This window comes from Stegostoma tigrinum, chromosome 25, assembly GCF_030684315.1.
Source record: "Stegostoma tigrinum isolate sSteTig4 chromosome 25, sSteTig4.hap1, whole genome shotgun sequence".
Classification (NCBI taxonomy): Eukaryota; Metazoa; Chordata; class Chondrichthyes; order Orectolobiformes; family Stegostomatidae; genus Stegostoma; species Stegostoma tigrinum.
Genome location: NC_081378.1, coordinates 48,012,149 through 48,031,466, shown reverse-complemented (window position 1 = coordinate 48,031,466; position 19,318 = coordinate 48,012,149). Strand labels below are relative to the sequence as shown.

Genomic DNA, 19,318 nt, shown 5'->3' with positions numbered 1-19,318 from the left:
GGAACTGAAAACTTACAGAATTATGGTTGCAATTCCTGAAATGCTCCCAACTGAAACTTTGATTGCCTGGCCAGGCTCATTCCCCATTTGCAGGTCTAGTATGGTCCCTTTCTGAGTGCACAATGTCTTTCAAACGTTATAATTGTACCCACATCCACGACTTCCTCAGGACGTTTATTCTACACCTGTGTAAAAAGATCTGTCTCTCACATCTTTTTTAAATATGTCTCCTCTCACATTATACATGTGCCCCATCATCTTGAAATCCCCCATCCTGGAATAGGACAGCTACCATTAACCCTATCTGTGCCCCTTTGTAAACTTTTGTCAGGTCGTCTCTCTCAACCTCCTAAGCTCCAGTGAAAAAGTCCCGACCCAACCTATCCAGCCTTTCTTCATAACTCAAACCTTCCATACCCAGCCACATCTGGGTAAATCTCTTTTGAACCCTCTCCAGCTTAATATCCTTCCTATAACTGGGCAACCAGAACTGGACACAATATTCCAGAAGAGGCCTCACCAATGTCCTGTACAACCTCAACCTGACATCTCAAATCCAATACTCAACGGACCGAACAGTGAAGGTAAGCGCGCCAAATGCCTTTTTAACCACTCTGTCTATATGTGACGCAAACTTCAAAGAATAATGTACCAGCACCCCAGGTCCCCCTGTTCAACAACACTACCCAAGGCCCTACTATTAATTGTATAAGCCCTGCCCTTGTTTGCTGTACCAAAATGCAATACCTCACATTTACCCAGATTGAACTCCTTCTGTCATTTTCCAGCCCAATGACCCATTTGATCAAAATCCCGCTGTAATCTTGGAAAAGGGTCTGTTTCTGTACTGTACAGCTTTATAAAACTTTCCTCACTGTCTACAATGCCACTAATTTTGGTGTTGTCTACAAACCTACTAACCATGCCTTCTATATTCTCATCCAAATCATAAACTACAAACAAAAAATGACCCAGAACCGATTTCTGTGGAACACCACTGGTCACAGGCCTCCAGATGCAATCCTCCACCAGCACCCTCTGTCTCCTGCTGTTAAGCCAATTATGTATCCAATTGGCAAGTTCACCCATGTGACCTAACTTTACTCATTAGATTACCGTGTGGAACCTTATCAAAGGCTTTACTAAAATCACAGTAAGAAATATCCACTGCTCTGCCATCATCAACCTCTTTGGTAACTTCCTCAAAAAAAGCTCAGTCAAGTTTGTGAGACACGATTTTCCTCACACTAAACCACGCTGACCATCCCTAACCAATTTTGCCTCTCTAAATGCCCAAAAATCCTATCTTTTATAATTATCTCCAATAATTTACTCACAACCAAAGCCAGGCTCAGAGGTCTACAATACAATACAATCTCCTGTTACTGTCACATGTACTCCATTGTTGGAGTACAGTGAAAAACTTTTACAATGTCTGCCATTCTTATGGCAACATCTACCTCAGTACAATTCTGGAATACAGCAGAGGAATAGGAGTGGTTACTCAATTACAAAATTGAAAATAAGTTTAAAAAGGAACATATTAAGGGGTTAACATTACAGTGTTCTAAGGTGAGTTCTAAGGTAGACATTGTCCCCCTGCACTGGTCTCCATCCAGGACTCACTGTCTGCACGCTGCTCTGGGCTCACAGCCCATGCACTGCTCCAGGGCCCTCTTAGTGTCTCCTTACAACATTTCTTAAACAAAAGTACAACATTTACCCACCCTCCAGCCATCAGGCACCTCACCCATAGTTCTACATGATGCACATATTTCTGCAAGGGGCCTCACAATTTTCTCCCTTACTTCCCACAATGTTCTGAGATACATTAGGTCAGGTCCCCGGGATATGCCTATCTTTTATATTCTCGAAGATCTGCCGAATTTCCTGCTTTGCAATATGAGCTGTTTTTAAAACTTCAAAGTTTATTTCTCTGCATTCTCTAGTCTCCATTTCTTTCTCCACAATAAAAACTGACACAAAATATTCATTTAGTATCGCTCCCATCTCCTGGGGTTCAACACAAAGGTGACGTCCTTGATCTTTAAGGGGTCCTTCTTTCTCTAGTTACCCTCCTGCTCTTAATGTACTTGTCGAATCCATTTAGATTATCCTTAACCTTATCTGCCAACATTATCTCATTGCCTTTCTGATTTCTTTCTTAAGAATAACCTTACACTCATTATCTTGATTAAGGGATGCGATTGAACCAAGCTGTCTATATCTAAAATAAGATTCTCTTTTATTCTTGATTAAAACCTCAATTTTTTTTTCGTCCATTTCTCCTTGATCTTACCAGCCTTACCCTTCACTCTAACAGGAACGAAATGCTTCAGAACTCTCAGCATCACACTCTTGAATGCCTCCCACTTATCAGGCATCCTTTTACTTGTGAACAGTCTACTGCAATCAACTTTTGAAAGTTCTTGTCGCACACCAATAAAATTTACTTTACTCCAGTTAAAAGCTTTAACTTTTATGGAAGGCTTACCCTTTTCCATAACTTTTGAAACTAACAGAATTATGATCGCTAGACCCAAAATGTTTCCTCATTTTTGCTTCAATCAGTAGCCCTGGCTTATTGCCCAAAAGCAGGTCTAGTTCTGCTCCTTCTCTGGTAGGAGCATCCACATATTGATAAAGAATCTTAAGCTGCCAGTCTCATCCCTCTCTCAACCAAGTCTCTTTTATAGTTGCAACATCAGTTTTTTTTGTGTTAATCCAAGCTGAAAATTCCTGACCCGTCATATTCCTCACATGAAAACAAATACACCTCAGACCACCAGTCCCGCTGTGTTCAGTAACCTCTCCCTGTCTGTTCTTCCTCTTAGCTTTACTGGCTTGAGTCTTTGACTCACCCTCGATCATTTAACTTGCTGACCTACTGGCCTGGTTTTTGCTCCCTTGTCACACTAGTTTAAATTCTGCCAACCTCCCTGCCAGGATATTGGTGCCTTCCAGTTCAGGTACAACCTGCCCCTCTTATATAGGTCCCATCTGCCCTAGAAGACATCCCAATGACCCTGAAACCTGAAGCTTTCCCTTCCACACCAGCTGTTCAGCTATGTATCTAACGGTACTATCTTCCCATTCCTAACCTCACCAGCACATAGCACAGGGAGTAATCCTGAGATTACGACGCGAGAGGTCCTGCTTTTCACCTTCCTACGTAACTGCCTGAACTCTTTCTGTGGATATGCAACCCTTTGTCTCTGTCATTGGTAACAAAACAGATCACAACCTCTAGGTTCTCACCCTCCCACTTCAGAATATCCTCTGCCTGCTCAGAGACGTCCTTAGACCCAGCAGCAGAGATGTAGCTAACCATCCTGCAGTCCCATTCTCAGTCGCAGAGACTCCTATCTGTGCCCTTGACTGTAGAGTCCTTGTCACAACTGCTAGCCTACATATTGACCCTACCCACTGAAAAACAGTGCCCAGACTGCACCGTTGCTACTGCTTCCCCTGAGAGGCCTTCCCCACAATAGTATCCAAAGCAGTTTGCCTTTTTGTGAGGGGACTGGGCACAGGGAACTCCTGCACTGCATCCCCATGCTTACTCACCCTTCTGGAGGGCACCCAACTTGTCTTAGTCTGTGTAGCCCTTACTGACGGTGTGACCAGCTCACTAAATGTGCTGTCCACGTCATTCTCCTGTTCTTCACCCCCAGGGTCACTCCGACCCTACTCCTCGGGTATTTATCCTGCTGTTCACCCCCAGGCTCACTCCGACCCTACTCCTCAGGCATTTATCCTGCTGTTCACCCCCAGGGTCACCCTGACTCTACTCCTCAGGTATTTATCCTGCTGTTCACCCCCAGGGTCACTCCGACCCCACTCCTTAGGTATTTATCCTGCTGTTCTCTCCCAGGGTCACTCCGACCCTACTCCTTAGGCATTGATCCTGCTGTTCACCCCCAGGGTCATCCTGACCCTACTCCTCAGGTATTTATCCTGCTGTTCACTCCCAGGGTGACTCCGACTTCGCTCCTCAGGTATTTATCCTGCCGTTCACCCCCAGGGTGACTCCGACCCCACTCCTCAGGTATTTATCCTGCTGTTCACTCCCAGCCGTGACTCCGACCTCACTCCTCAGGTATTTATCCTGCCGTTCACCCCCAGGGTGACTCCGACCCCACTCCTCAGGTATTTATCCTGCCGTTCACCCCCAGGGTCACTCTCCTTTGCACTGTTGGTGCTGTTGCTGCTCAGACTGACCTCACTTGCTAAGTGGATGATCCATTTTGCCTTCCTCCTGAGTTCCCCATCATCACGGACGCCCATCTTTGGCCAATCTGATTCACCCCACATGATGTCAAGGAGCAGCTGAGTACACTGGGTACTGCACAGCCTAGGAGTCCTCTACGAATTGTGATGAAGAGCTGCTCCTCAGAGCTCGCCAGCCTTTGAGTGGCAGCATGTGGCATCAAGGAACCTTAGCAAATGGAAATCTGTATCCGTGGGAATTGGGTGGAAATGTCTTGTGGTTGGAAACATCACCTACAAAGGAAGGCAGATGTGGTTGTTGGAGGTCAGCTGCTTCAGCCCCAGGGCATCACTGCTTTCTCACATATCAGGAAGGTATGGGCATCATGATTGCTTTGATGTCAAACTGTGACCTTCCGCAGCCAGTGGGTGAGATTCTGTGCTGCGGATTCGATCGGGAACTCTCAGCTGTTAAGTGAACCTCTGCTCACCATTGTTTCTGGGTCCCTGGTGAGGTACCAGCACTACTGCAAGCCAAAAGTCAATGAAAACGCCGACAAAATCCATAAAAGTCAAAACCGAAAGAACTGCGGATGCTGGAAATCAGAAACCAAAAACAGAAGTTGCTGGAAAAGCTCAGCAGGCCTGGCAGCATCTGTGGAGAGAAAAATCAGAGTTAACGTTTCGGGTCCAGTGGCCCTTCCTCAGAACTGCCAGACCTGCTGAGCTTTTCCAGTTTCTGCTTCTGTTGTCCATAAAAATCAACATGTCTCTATTTGGGAGTTTAGATTAGATTAGATTCCCTACAGTGTGGAGTCAGGCCCTTCGGCCCAACAAGTCCACACTGCCCCTTGAAGCATCCCACCCAGACCTGTCCCCCTATAACCCACACACCCCTGAACACCACGGGCAATTTAGCACGGCCTTTCAGCTCAAATACTTCAAATGGAAACCATCTCAAGCATGTGGCTGTTGTCACATACAAAATTCAAGTGCTGCCCATATGCTGCAGTTAAAAATCCGACCAGAATAATCTTGTGTGCCCAGCGCCTTTATATTATATAATATTAGGACTAGATTCAGACCTCTAGAAAACAGAACCACCCTGGTCTTCTGTACAACTGTTGTATATGGGTTTTTCTAAACCAGTTGGCACACGTGTATGGAAGTACAGTTAAAAAAAAAATCGTCAGGAATATAACACTAATCCTTCAAAAATCCAATGGATTCATTGATAAAATAAATACATTCCTCGGTTTATATTTTTACCTTCTCCTTGGTCCTGCCTGTTTAGCTCTTGCTGAAGTTGGACTTGATTGTTTGCAGTTTGCCCAAGTTTGCTTCTTTTGGAAGCTTAACCGAGAAAACAATGCTCAAAGCCAAAGTTGCATTTGAATGCCCCCTATCGCAGCCTCAAGATGTCCCGCCATAATTTTTGGCCAAATAGGTGCTTTGGAATCAAGTCAGTCTTGTTTCTTGGTTTGAGTCAGCGGACGGTGTTGCCTCTGAGGCAGTAGGTTGTGGGCTCAAGTCTGTTTTCCAATTCATTCAATATATGTGGGTGACCCTGGCTAGACCAGCACATAGTGCCCATCCCTAATTGCCCTTCTGGTGATGTTCCTTCTTGAACACTTGCGGCCTTTAGCTGCACTCACAGTATCTTTCGAGAGGAGATCCAGGATTTTGATGCAGGTCCTAGATCTCATTCCAAGGTGCCCAGTCTCTGGGTGACTTGTGTACACAGGCTGTGCAGACACTCGAGTGAAGGACAGAAGGAATGCTGCACTGTCAGACTGTCTTTTGGAAAAGATGTGAAACCTGAGTGCTATCTTACTCTCCCAGGTGGCTGCAAAAGACTTGTGTGGCACTTTCTCACCAGTGTGGTTGGGGGTATGTGGGTGTGGGGTTGTTAGGGACCAGTGGCTGATATTTCCTGCGTAATACTTAACTTACGATTTAATGTTTTTCAGAAGATTTATAGCTCGGGCTGTGGAGGAGGTTGTAGACTTGCCTGATGTGTTTACAGATGTTTCTGCTCGGTAACATTGTCAGTGAACCTGCGGTGAAGTGTTGGTGTTCTATCCTGTTTGTTGGGGTGGTTGGCATCAGTGTTTTTCAGTGGTTTGTATATCGGTTCCAGTTCAATGTGTTTGATGGAGTTCCAGTTGGAATGCCAGGCCTTCAGGAATTCCCTGGCATGTCTCTGTTTGGCTCGTGCTATTATGGAGGCGTTGTCACAGTCAAACTTGTGTCCTTGCACAGACAAAGAAAGACACTAATAGCCTACTCCTGCTCCTGTTTTCTATGTTCCTATGTCATCACCATATCTCTGTTGTTGGGATACTGGTGTCAAATGTGCATTTGCTGTTATTTTTGTTAATTTAGCAAATACAGCTCCTTGGAGCCAAGTGATCACCTTGTCATTCGCTGCGTTTGAGGTGATTAGTTAAGTCAGTCGAGGAGCACACTTCATTAATGTGTGGTGTTGTTTGTGTCTCTCTATACATGCATACGGAATGTTGCTGGGTATGGAAGGTTTGAGTTGTAAAGAAAGGCTGGGACTTTAGTCACTGGAGGGTGGGAGATTGAGAAGTTACCTGATAGAGGTTTACAAAGTAATGAGGGGTAGTGTTGGAGTTAATGGCACTTGTCTTTTCCCTAGGATGGAGGAGTTTAAAACCAGGGATTGGGTTCAGCATGGACTGCTTGGACGGAAGGGACCATTTCCATGCAGTATGACCTTATGTACTGACAACACCACGCACCACCACCCCCCCCCCCCCCCCCCCCCCCCCCCCCCCCCATCTCAACCCAGTGGAGGACGATTTCACAGGACTCCTGACCGAATCCGTTTAGCAAGGACTACCCTAACCATGGAAGGGACGTTGCGATCTTTACCTCGTGTGACTCCAGGCCCACAGCAATGTGGCTAACTCTGAACTGACCTCTTGGCAAGTTGGGATGGGCAATAAATGCTGGCTTGGGCAACAACACCCACATTCCTTGCACAAATAAAGCCTGCACACTTCAGTCACACCATTGCAACCTGATTAAAATGAAGAAAGGCTTATCGAAAGAAAAAAAAAATCTACTAGCCAGATCTGTGTGTAAAATTAGATACAATAAGAATCGGGGAGAAGTCGCTCCTGGTTGGCATCATACCTCGCACGTAGGAAGATGGTCGTGGTTGTAGGAGGTCAGTCATTCCGCTCCAGGATATCTTTGCAGGAGTTCCTCAGGGTAGTGTCTGAGGCCCAACCATCTTCAGCTGCTTCATCAATGACCTGCCCTCCACCATAAGATTAGAAGGGAGGATATTCACCAAAGATTGCACAATACTCAGATACTGAGGTAGTCCATGTCTCTGAGTGAAGGGACAACTCTTGAATACTGAGAACGAGGAGGAATTTCTTCAGCCAGAGGGTGATGAATCTGTGGAACTCATTGCTGCAGAGGGCTGTGGAGGCCTGGTCATTGAGTGTCTTTAGGACAGAGATAAATACATCCTTGATTAGTAAGGGGAATCAATTATTACAGGAAGAAGTCAGGAGCATGGGGTTGAGAAACATATCAGCCATGAGCAAACAATGGAGCAGACTTGATGGGCTGAATGGTCTAATACTGCCCATACACCTCATGATGTTTTGGCCAAATGCAGCAAGATCTAAACAATATCCAGGCTTGAGATGAGATAGTAGGAACTGCAGATGTTGGAGAATCTGCGATAACAAGGTGTAGAGCTGGATGCACACAGCAGGCCAAGCAGCATCAGAGGAGCAGGAAGGCTGATGTTTCAAGCCTAGACGCTTCTTCAGAAATGGGGGAGGGGAAGAGGATTCTGAAATAAATAGAGAGAGACGGGGAGGCAGATTGAAGATGGGTAGAGGAGAAGATAGGTGGAAAGGAGACAGACAGGTCAAAGAGGTGGGGATGGAGCTAGTAAAGGTGAGTGTAGGTGAGGAGTTCGGGAGAAGATAGGTCAGTCCAGGGAGGACGGACAGGTCAAGTGGGGGGAATGAGGTTAGGTAGGAAATGGGTGTGTGGCTTGAGGTAGGAGGAGGAGATAGGTGAGAGGAAGAACAGTTTGTTGAGGCAGGGACGAGCTGGGCTGGTTTTGGGATGCGGTAGAGGGAAGGGAGATTTTGAAGCTTGTGAAATCCACATTGATACCATTGGGCTGCAGGGTTCCCAAGCGGAATATGAGTTGCTGTTCCTGCAACCTTCCGGTGGCATTGTTGTGGCACTGCAGGAGGCCCAGGATGGACATGTTGTCTGAGGAACAGGAGGGGGAGTTGAAATGGTTCCCGACTGGGAGGTGCAGTTGTTTATTGCGAACCGAGTGTAGGTGCTCTGCAAAGCGGTCCCCAATCCTCCACTTGGTTTCCCCAATGTAGAGGAAGCCACAACGGGTACAGCGGATGCAGTATACCACATTAGCAAATGTGCAGGTGAATATCTGCTTGACGTGGAAAGTCTTTTTGGGGCCTGGGATGGGGGTGAGGAGGAGGTGTAGGGGCAGGTGTAGCACTTCCTGCGGTTGCAGGGGAAAGTGCCAGGTGTGGTGGGGCTAGCGGGGAGTTTGGAGCGGACAAGGGAGTCACAGAGGGAGTGGTCCCTCGGGAAAGCAGATAAGGGTGGGGATGGAAAATTGTCTTTGGTGGTGGGGTCGGATTGCAGATGGCGGAAGGGTCGGAGGATGATGCATTGGATCCAGAGGTTAGTCGGGTGGTACGTGAGGACGAGGGGGCTTCTGTTTTGGCGGTTATTGCTGGGAGGGGGTGTGAGGGATGAGTTACGGGAAATGCAGGAGAAATGGTCGAGACCGTTCTCGACCACTGCGGGGGGGTGAAGTTGCGTTCCCTGAAAAACGAGGACATCTGAGATGTACGGGAGTGGAATGCCTCATCCTGGGAGCAGATTGTTCTTTGACTGATTTATTGTTTTCACTGAGATATAGTGAAAAGTTTTGTTTCCACATTCACAATCATCCACTCCCTCCAGTGCTGACACTCCAGAGCAGCAGTGAGTACCATCTACAAGGTACACTGCAAAAATTCACCGAAGACACTCAGACAGCACCTTCCAAACACATGACCAACTCCAACTAAAAAGGATAAAGGCAGCAGATACAGGGGAACATTACTATTTGCAACTTCCCCCCCAAGCCACTCACCACCCTGACTTGAAATATATCGTCTTTTCTTCATTCTTGCTGGGTCACAATCCTGGAATTCCCTCTCTCATGACATTGTGGGTCAACACACAGTACGTGGACTGCAGCAGCTCAACAAGGAAGCTCACTACCACCTTCTCAAGGGCAACTAGGGATGGGCAATAAACACTGGGCCCAGCCAGCAATGCCCATGTTCAATGAATGAATTATAAGAAATTCTATAATTGGGAATAGAGTGGAAGATTGATTCCAACATTGATCACGGGTCTGAGGAATGTCTTTAATTAGTACAAATCAAATTAGAACTGGAGTTGGAAATGTGAATTATTTGTGGTGGGTACTTGATATCTTCCTGTGAAACAACCCTGATAGATTTAGCAATTCTTTCTTCTGTGACAAATTGATGTACCGCAGTAGATTTCCTTTTGACGTGTTCACATATTTATCTGCATGACGTCTATTTGCACAATATTTTGCAAATAACTTCAGCCTCTTCACTGATTAATGTTTAAATTGTGAGGACAGCTCGGATACACTGGTCTTGTCATCCCTTGAATTTAAATATTTTAAGCGTGAGTTGTTAGAGATATTTAAAGTGATGAAATGGTTTGAGAGAGGACAGATTCTTAAGGACAGATTCACATGCTGGCTGGTAAAAATGTGGAATTCTGTGTGGTAAAAGACTAGAAGCAGGGAATATTGGGAGCTCACAAGCCTGGGATTGGTAACTTTCTATTATTACAGGAAATGGCATGGAAGCAAGTGGGTGTGGGTAATATAGTAACTGACCAACAGGAGGCAGACGAGAGCAGCAGCTCATGACTCCCATGTTGAGTTCTCCTCCCCTCTGCCCACAACACAGGTGAGATGGGGAATCTATCCCAGCTTTCTCCAACCATGGTTGAGCCTATCTGTACCCTCTGGATGCCGTGATCATTGAGTTGCTCAAAGGTCACGCCAGGTAGCTCCGGGATGATACCACTGTTTGACACCTGCAGGCGAGAGCAGTCCACAAGGATTTGGACACGTACCTCCTGTCTCATGAGCTGTGAGCGCTTTCACAGTCAGCTCCTGTTGGCAGCAATGGGATACGCTTTGACTTATGATACACAGTTGCTGTCTGTGCCGTGATGCCAACCACCACCAACTTGTGGTCCGGTAGTTTGTGGTCACCAACCTCTTTGTTGATTGGGTTTAAGGACCTGCCTGGTTGACAGTGGGAAAAGAAAACCATGGTGAATCTTAATGACAGAAGGCACATGTCTTAATTAAGATGTACTTCAGTACATGATAGCCACCAAACACCAGTTACACTGGGATTTTGAGGTGACAGTGGTCGGGGTTCAAGTCCCAGCTGTTCCAGAAGTGTGTTATAACGCATCTGAACAGATTGATTCAAAGATATGTACGTTGGAAACTTTAACATTGTTACTAAGACTTGTGGGAGACCTTTGCATATCAGTCTTCATATTATATGGCCCTTGGCTGTTCTGCCTTATCTCCACTCAGAGCCCATAGACAACAGCCTAGAGCAGAACTTAACACAGTCTCCAACATTAACCCTTTCAGAACCATTCCCTAACGCAACGGCTCCTGATTTGTCCTTGTGCCTAAAAGTGACGTCAAGCTTTTACAGGAATGCTGCCAGAATTGAGTGATGGGAATGATGAGGAAAGATTGAACAGACTGGTTACCACGTGGAGGGGACCTGAAGTGTCTTTAAAGTGAAGGGGGTTGCTTGATAAGACACTGGTGGAGAAATCCTTTCTGTTTGTCGGGGAGTCGAGGATCAAGGCCCCTTCACCGATACTGTGGATAGAATAATACAGAAGATATTTTACACAGAGAGTGGTAAGAACATGGAGCTCATGACTGTATGGGACAGATACCAATGCAGACATGCTGAATTTCCTAAGCCTGAGGAATTAGAGGCATTGCTGTGCTTTCTTGATCATTGTGTCAGTGTGGATGACCCAATGCTGTAATTAAAGGGCAGCTCGAGTCAGACACCAGGAGGAAGAGAACAAATGTGGTCAGGATGTTAAGATAGAGTTGGAGGTGACTGGAGTCGAAATACTGGGACCAACCAGTTGTTGATTGTTCATTGATTGATTCATTGTTGTCGCTGAGATACAGTGAAAAGTTTTTGTTTTGTGTGCTATCCAGGTGGATCGTACCATACAAAGTGCATCAGGCTGGCAGAGCAGAGTACAGAATGCAGTGTTACAGCTTCAGGGAAGGTACAGGGAAAGGAAGATCAGAATTCATATTTGAGAAGTCCATTCAAAAGCAGGACAGAAGCTGTTCTTGGACCTTTTCATATGTGCATTCAAACTGACATGTCTTCAGCCTAATGAAAGAGGGTGGCAGGGAGTATAACCAGGGTGGGGGGGTATCTCTGATTATGTTGGTTGCTTTCCTGAGGCAGTGGGAAGTTTAGATGGAGTCAGTGGATGGAAGACTGGTTTGTGAGATGGACTGGGCTGTGTTCATAACTTTCTGTTGATCCTTGTAGTCTTGTGAAGAGCAGTTGCCATTCCACACTGTGATGGATCTAGATAGGATGCTTTCTGTGGCGCGTCTGTTAAAAATTGATGAGGGTCTTTGCAGACATGCTGAATTTCCTAAGCCTGAGGAATTAGGGGCATTGCTATGCTTTCTTGATCATCGTGTCAGTTTGGATGGACCAGGACAGATTGCTGGTGATTGTCACGCCCAGGAATTTAATGCTCTCAACCATCTCCCCCTCAGCACCATTGAGGCAGATAGGGGCGTGCCCTCCACTCCACTGCCTGAAGTCAATGACCAGCAGCTTTGTTTCGCTGACATTGATGGAGAGATTGCTGACCTTAAACCATGCTGCTGAGCACTCCGTCTCTTTCCTGTATTCTGTCTCATCGTTGTCGGGATACAACGCACTACGGTGGTGTCATCAGCAAACTTGTAAATGGAGTTGGGATGGAATTAGACTCATGACTAAGGGGTCAATAAGAACTATAGCAGGAGGCCAAGTGTGTAGCCTTGTGGGGCACTGGTGTTGAGGATTATGCTGAAGGAGGTGTTTATCGCCTATCCTTACTGATTGCAGTCTGTGGCTCAGGAGGACAAGGATCCAGCTACAGAGGGGGGAGCTGAGACCCAGGTCTCAGAGCTTAGAGATGAATTTGGTTTGAATTGTAGTGTTGAAGGTGGCATTGTGGCCAATAAGTAGGAACCTGACCTAGATATCCTAGTTATCCAGATGTTCCAGTGACGAGCGAAACGGCCAGCGAGATGGCATCTGCCATCCACGTGTTGCACCGTTTGGTAAATTGCAAGGGACTGAGGCAGTCTGGGAAACTGGAGTTGACATGAGCCATGACTAACCTCTCGAAGCACTTCATAGCAATGGGTGTCCCTGCACTACCAGGTGATAGGCATTGAGGCGCGCTGCATGATTTTTCTTCGGCACTGGGATGATGGTGGTCTTCTCGAGGCAAGTGAGGACTTCGGATCATCAGATCATAGTAGGGCAAGGGTAAAGATGTCGGTGAATACTCCCGCCAGCTGGTCTGCACAGGATCTGAGTGCGCGGCTGCGGACTCCATCTGGGCCAGTCACTTCCCATGGGTTCACTCAAGAAGGTCAATCTAACATCTATGGCAGTGATTGAGGGTAGGAGAGCATCCAAGGCTGTTGGGTTAGGGTGACATTGTTTCACTGACCTTCTGTTCAAAGCTAATGTAGAGTTGCATTGAGCTCTTTGCTACCTGCGATTCTCTTTGAGTTTGTTTTGTATCCCATTTTGTGGTGTAAGACTTGCCACAAACAACAGGTCCTGGCATTGTGTCTTGGTATCCCTGAGGGCTTTATGAAGTGAAGGTCGAATAGCTTGTTTCTGTGGTAAAAGCTCTGTAACATTCTGCACCCTAATTGTTGTATGTGATTTGAAACTGGTGTTGCTTTATCCTCAATATATTTTTCTTCTCCCTTTTTCCCTTTAAGGCAGCAGATCTGGAGATTGAAATGGTTCAGGGGTCAGCCAAGAAGCCAGACCCGAACCAGATTGTGTTTGGGACTTTCTTCAGTGACCACATGTTGATGATTCAGTGGACGATTGCAAGAGGCTGGGAGAGGCCACAGATTAAACCATTGCAGAACCTCTCACTGCATCCTGCTGTGTCAGCTCTACATTACTCCGTGGAGGTGAGTTGGTGAAAGGGAGATTTGCGTTGCTGGGCTCAGCTGTGGGTCTTGGCTGATGCCTCTCACAGCTCTGTGTTCAAAGCTGAACATCGAGTCTGACGGAATTGTATGCATCAGCCTGACACCTGGCGCCCCAATCCCGAGCAGTATTGAGGGATCTCTGCCCTGTCCGAGGTGCTGTTTTTTGGGGATGATTTTAAGCTCACGTCCTGTCTGCCATCTCAAGTTGAAGATGGCACACCAGCATAGAAGGATCTCCTGTCAATATTTAACCCGTGGTGAATGTGACTAAAATTTGGCCATTGCTCTTTGTGGAGAGTGGGGCTTGCTATGCACAAATTTTGCATTTTTCTCGGCGAATTCCATTTTCCCGATCCAAAACGTCAACTTTCCTGCTGCTCTGAAGCTGCCTGGCCTGCTGTGTTCCTCCAGCTCGACACTGTGTTATCTCATTAATTCCAAGCTGCTCTGAAGGCTCACAATGTGCTAGTAAGTCAGGTTTGAATTTCTTTCTTGCCGTAGAAGAGTTTTGTTTCTACATTACGTGAGCTGCTTGGAGGTTTTAGGCATTCTGGTTACATTTTAATCCCTGGCTGGGTGCCATCATTTCCATGCAGACCAAGGAATTTGAATATCCATATGTTCTTGCATGCACATTTGTCTGTGTCCAGTCACGCAGCTTTGTCCCACATTACTTTATTGAGCCAGTGTGCAGTCGGGAAAAGCTTGCTTGATTTGTTCATTATTCACTCATGGGATGAGGGCATTACTGGCCAAGCAGCATTTATTGTCCATCCCTAATTGCCCAGAGGGCAGGTAAGTGTTAACCACATTGCCATGGTCTGGAGTCACATGTAGGCCAGACCAGGTAAGGATGGTCGTTTCCTTCCCTAAAGGGCATTAGTGAACCAGATGGGTTTTTCCAACAATCAGCAATGGATTCATGGTCAGCGTTGGACTCTTAATTCCAGAAATGTTTATTGAATTCAAATTCCACCATCTACCGTGGCGGGATTTGAACCCAGGTCCCCAGAACACTATCTGCGTCTCGAGATTAACAGTCCAGCAATGATACCATGAGGCCATTGCCTCCCCCACATATAAGGTTTACATATTAGTTTTTGTCTCTGTGATTTATCTTCTCATTGTCTGAACTGTTATTTATGTAAGCTTCTGCCTAGTGCTTATTATTTCTGCTATTGATACTTCCATGATCTTGTTAATTTACAAATGATAAGTAATGACAGTTTTTCAAGGGCATCATGGTCGGCTTTTTTTAAGCATTCCCACACAGCTCATTGTTGCTGCAGGGTTTATTGGTTTTGTACAGAGTGCATATCTGATAAATGGAGATTGAAGTGCGACGTGGATGATGTTAGTGGGTGCTAGGAGAGGAGGGGGTGTGTGGGTTATTGTGGAGATATGAAGGACCATTGGGCTGGTGGCGCCATGGGGACAATTGATTGGTTTGTATGATATGAGGAGCCATTGGAGGTGGTTGAGGGTATGGATTGGCATGGATGGGCCATTGGGGAGTAGGTGAGGAGCAGGGGCTAAATAATAATTATTTGGAGTCCCAGACTGGAACGCACTGGCACCCGGCATCCTCTAACCTGTGTCTGGTGGGAGTAGGCACAGCTCTACCATTCAATAAGAAGATGGCTGATCAGTTTGTGTTTTGAATTCCATATTCTGGTTTTTCCCTGATAATCCTTAACAATTCCCTTGTCTTACAAAAATCTACCAACCTCCACTTTCCCTAAAGGACATTAATGAGCCAGATGAGCTTCTCCAACAATTGACAACGGTCATGAGTAGATTGTTAATTTCTGAATTTTTAAAAAAAATTGAATTCAGATTCCACCATCTGCCACGGCAGGATTCAAACCCAGGTGCCCAAAACATTATCTAAGCCTCCTGGATTGACAGTCCAGTGATAATATGGCCAGGCCATCAGATCCCTTTGATCTTTGTTGTGCTGTACGATTCTGTGTTCTATGGATCTCTAGTGAAAACAAGCCCAGCATGCCCAGTCCTTGCTACTAATGCTTCCCATCATTTCAAGTTTCAATCTAGTAAACTTCCTCTGAGCAGCCTCCAGTTTATTTACATCATTTCTTAAATAAGGAGATAAAACTGCACAGCATATTCTAAAGTGGTCTCAACAGTAGTATAGAATCATGGACGTTTACAGTACAGAAGAAGGCCATTCATCGTGTTGCTCCTGTGCCAGCTCTCGACAGTATGCCCTTACCTTTTGTGTTTAATTCTTCTCCCTATAAAAGAGACCATTCCATTAACCATTGCAGGAAACCAGTTTGCACACAAGATCTCACACACAGCCAAGAGATAAATGGTCAAGTGACAAGTTTTTGCTGCTGTTTGGTGCTTGGATAATTGCTATTTAGAGAACAGCAACGTGGCCCCTACCTCACTGTTCTTTGAATAGTAACTGGTACATCTTTCATAACTGTTTGAGAGGCCTTGTCTAAAATCAGCGCCACACTCCCACTGCACCATGCTAGAGCTCCATCATAATATTTGCAATTTTGAGGTTAGAACATTTCCCACTGAACCACAGCTGTCACCTGTTCAACAGCAATTTGAGTGGGAAATGAAATGTGATCTTTCAAAGTTTAAATTAAATATGTGTAAACTGTTTAAACTACATGAAATACACATAAATGCCAAAGTACTGTTAAATCAAAGTAAACTAAACAAAATAATTACATATTATGTAACAGGAATTGCACTTATTGTATACACAGTGCTTCATCTGCAGGGAACATTCGATTAAATTGTTAAAACGGGGTTGCTAGTTGAACAACTACGCCTGTTAATATTGTGATTTAGAGGCTGTGTTAAGTTGCAGTGCCATATTTTTGGAGAATGCCTGATTCAGAAACGTTTCACAGTAGTTGGAAGGTATTGTCTGGCAAAAAACAAACTGCTGCTGCTCTAAACTTGTACCCGAGATCACGAGCGTGGACCAAAAGGTGGTCTCCATCACCCTCTTGTGGTTCTTATCCAAAATTGCAAGTGTGCAGCAAACAAAAGTGAATGAGAAATTAGGCTCAGAGATAACGGGAACTGCAGATGCTGGAGAATCCGAGATAACAAAGTGTGGAGCTGGATGAACACAGCAGGCCAAGCAGCATCTCAGGAGCACAAAAGCTGACGTTTCAGGCCTAGACCCTTCATCAGAGAGGGGGATGGGGTGAGGGTTCTGGAATAAATAGGGAGAGAGGGGGAGGCGGATCGAAGATGGATAGGGGAGAAGATAGGTGGAGAGGAGAGTATAGGTGGGGAGGTAGGGAGGGGATAGGTCAGTCCGGGGAGGACGGACAGGTCAAGGAGGTGGGATGAGGTTACTAGGTAGGAGATGGAGGTGCGGCTTGAGGTGGGAGGAAGGGATGGGTGAGAGGAAGAATAGGTTAGGGAGGCAGAGACAGGCTGGGCTGGTTTTGGGATGCAGTGGGGGGAGTGGATGAGCTGGGCTGGTTGTGTGATGCAGTGGGGGGAGGTGGCGAGCTGGGCTGGTTTTGGGATGCAGTGGGGGGAAGGGAGATTTTGAAGCTTGTGAAGTCCACATTGATACCATTAGGCTGCAGGGTTCCCAGGCGGAATTTGAGTTGCTGTTCCTGCAACCTTTGGGTGGCATCATTGTGGCACTGCAGGAGGCCCATGATATTCATGTCATCTAAAGAATGGGAGGGGTGTTAAAATGGTTCGCGACTGGGAGGTGCAATTGTTTATTGCGAACCGAGCGGAGGTGTTCTGCAAAGCGGTCCCCAAGCCTCCGCTTGGTTTCCCCAATGTAGAGGAAGCCAAACCGGGTACAATGGATACAGTATACCACATTGGCAGGTGTGCAGGTGAACCTCTACTTAATGTGGAAAGCCATCTTGGGGCTTGGGATGGGGGTGAGGGAGGAGGTGTCGGGGCAAGTGTAGCATTTCCTGCGGTTGCAGGGGAAGGTGCCGGGTGTGGTGGGGTTGGAGGGCAGTGTGGAGCGAACAAGGGAGTCACAGAGAGAGTGGTCTCTCCGGAAGGCAGACAAGGGTGGGGATGGAAAAATGTCTTGGGTGGTGGGGTCAGATTGTAGATGGCGGAAGTGTTGGAGGATGATGCGTTGTATCCGGAGGTTGGTGGGGTGGTGTGTGAGAATGAGGGGGATCCTCTTAGGGAGGTAGTGGCGGGGGTGGGGTATGAGGGATGTGTTGCGGGAAATGCGGGAGACGCGGGGGGAAAAGTTGAGGTCCTTGAAGAACTTGGACATCTGGGATGTGCGGGAGTGGAATGCCTCACCCTGGGAGCAGATGTGGCGGAGGCGAAGGAATTGGGAATAGGGGATGGAATTTTTACAGGGGGGTGGGTGGGAGGAGGTGTATTCTAGGTAGCTGTGGGAGTTGGTGGGCTTGAAATGTGCATCAGTTACTAGCTGGTTGCCTGAGATGGAGACTGTGAGGTCCGGGAAGGTGAGGGATGTGCTGGAGATGGCCCAGGTGAACTGAAGGTTGGGGCGGAAGGTGTTGGTGAAGTGGATGAACTGTTCAAGTTCCTCTGGGGAGCAAGAGGCGGCGCTGATACAGTCATCAATGTAACGGAGGAAGAGGTGGGGTTTGGGACCTGTGTAGGTGCGGAAGAGGGACTGTTCCACGTAACCTACAAAGAGGCAGGCATAGCTGGGGCCCATGCGGGTGCCCATGGCCACCCCCTTGGTCTGTAGGAAGTGGGAGGAATCGAAAGAGAAGTTGTTGAGGGTGAGGACGAGTTCGGCTAGGCTGTTTGTGGGGTCCTGCCTACGTCCTTCAAACACGAAAATGGCCACTGTGACTCACATAAGCACTCTGGGAGCAAATTGCACTGGACACCGTATTGAGACAGATATTAGTATACACAGTGACTGGACAGTGGGGATGTACATAGAGCACAATATCAGTCAAGGGAACACTGCCATGTTGGAGCTCAAGTTCCGGCAGGAGGGATGCTCACATATACACTCTCTCAAAAGCACATGTACACACACATACACACACACACATACATACAAATACATGCACATACAGGATGTACACATCCTCATATATGCATACAAATAAAGACACATACATACACACGCACATGCAGATATACACACACATACAAACACACTTATAAATAGATGCGTGTGTGCACACACGTGCTCATATATACACATGCACACTCACTTAGGGAGGTGTTGGCCTTGTGATATTATCACTGGACTGTTAATCCAGAGACCCAGCTAGTGTTCTGGGGGCCTGGGCTCAAACCCAGCTATGGTGGAATTTAAATCCAAGAAAAATCCTGGAATGAAGAGTGTAGTGATAACCTTGAATCAATTCTTGGGGCGGCGGCGGGGGGAACCATCTGGTTTTCTCATGTCCTCTAGGTAAGGAATTCTGTCATTTTTATCTGGTCTGGGCAATTATGGATGGACAACAAATGTTGGTCCTAGACAGTGATACTCTCATACTATGAATGAATAAAAGAAAATTTACATACATACACCCACAGATATACATGTAGAGACATGCGCTCATTCGCATTCATAATCACATTTGCAGGACTATTGAACATTTTCACATTAGTTCAGTTGGTTTCTTCTGAACATTGCTTTGATTCCTCATTTGTTTGGTGCTTTCCATAGTTGCTGAAAGTCACGAGAGTTTGCAGGGAGTGGTGTGGCAGGGCCTGAGGGAGGTCTTCGTTGCTTTAAGGCTTCTGCAT

At 46.5% G+C, this 19,318-nt stretch overlaps 1 protein-coding gene across 4 annotated transcripts in view; it reads left to right on the top strand.

Moving 5' to 3' along the window:
- Positions 1–19,318, top strand: part of bcat1 (branched chain amino-acid transaminase 1, cytosolic) — a 119,255-nt gene that overhangs the window by 65,730 nt on the left and 34,207 nt on the right. For all 4 annotated transcript variants that reach the window (XM_048554586.2, XM_059654703.1, XM_048554587.2 and 1 more), the window contains exon 3: positions 13,367–13,567. In XM_048554586.2, the coding sequence (XP_048410543.1) occupies positions 13,388–13,567 (180 nt within the window). In that variant the 5' untranslated portion in view covers positions 13,367–13,387. The remainder of the gene's footprint in view (positions 1–13,366; positions 13,568–19,318) is intronic.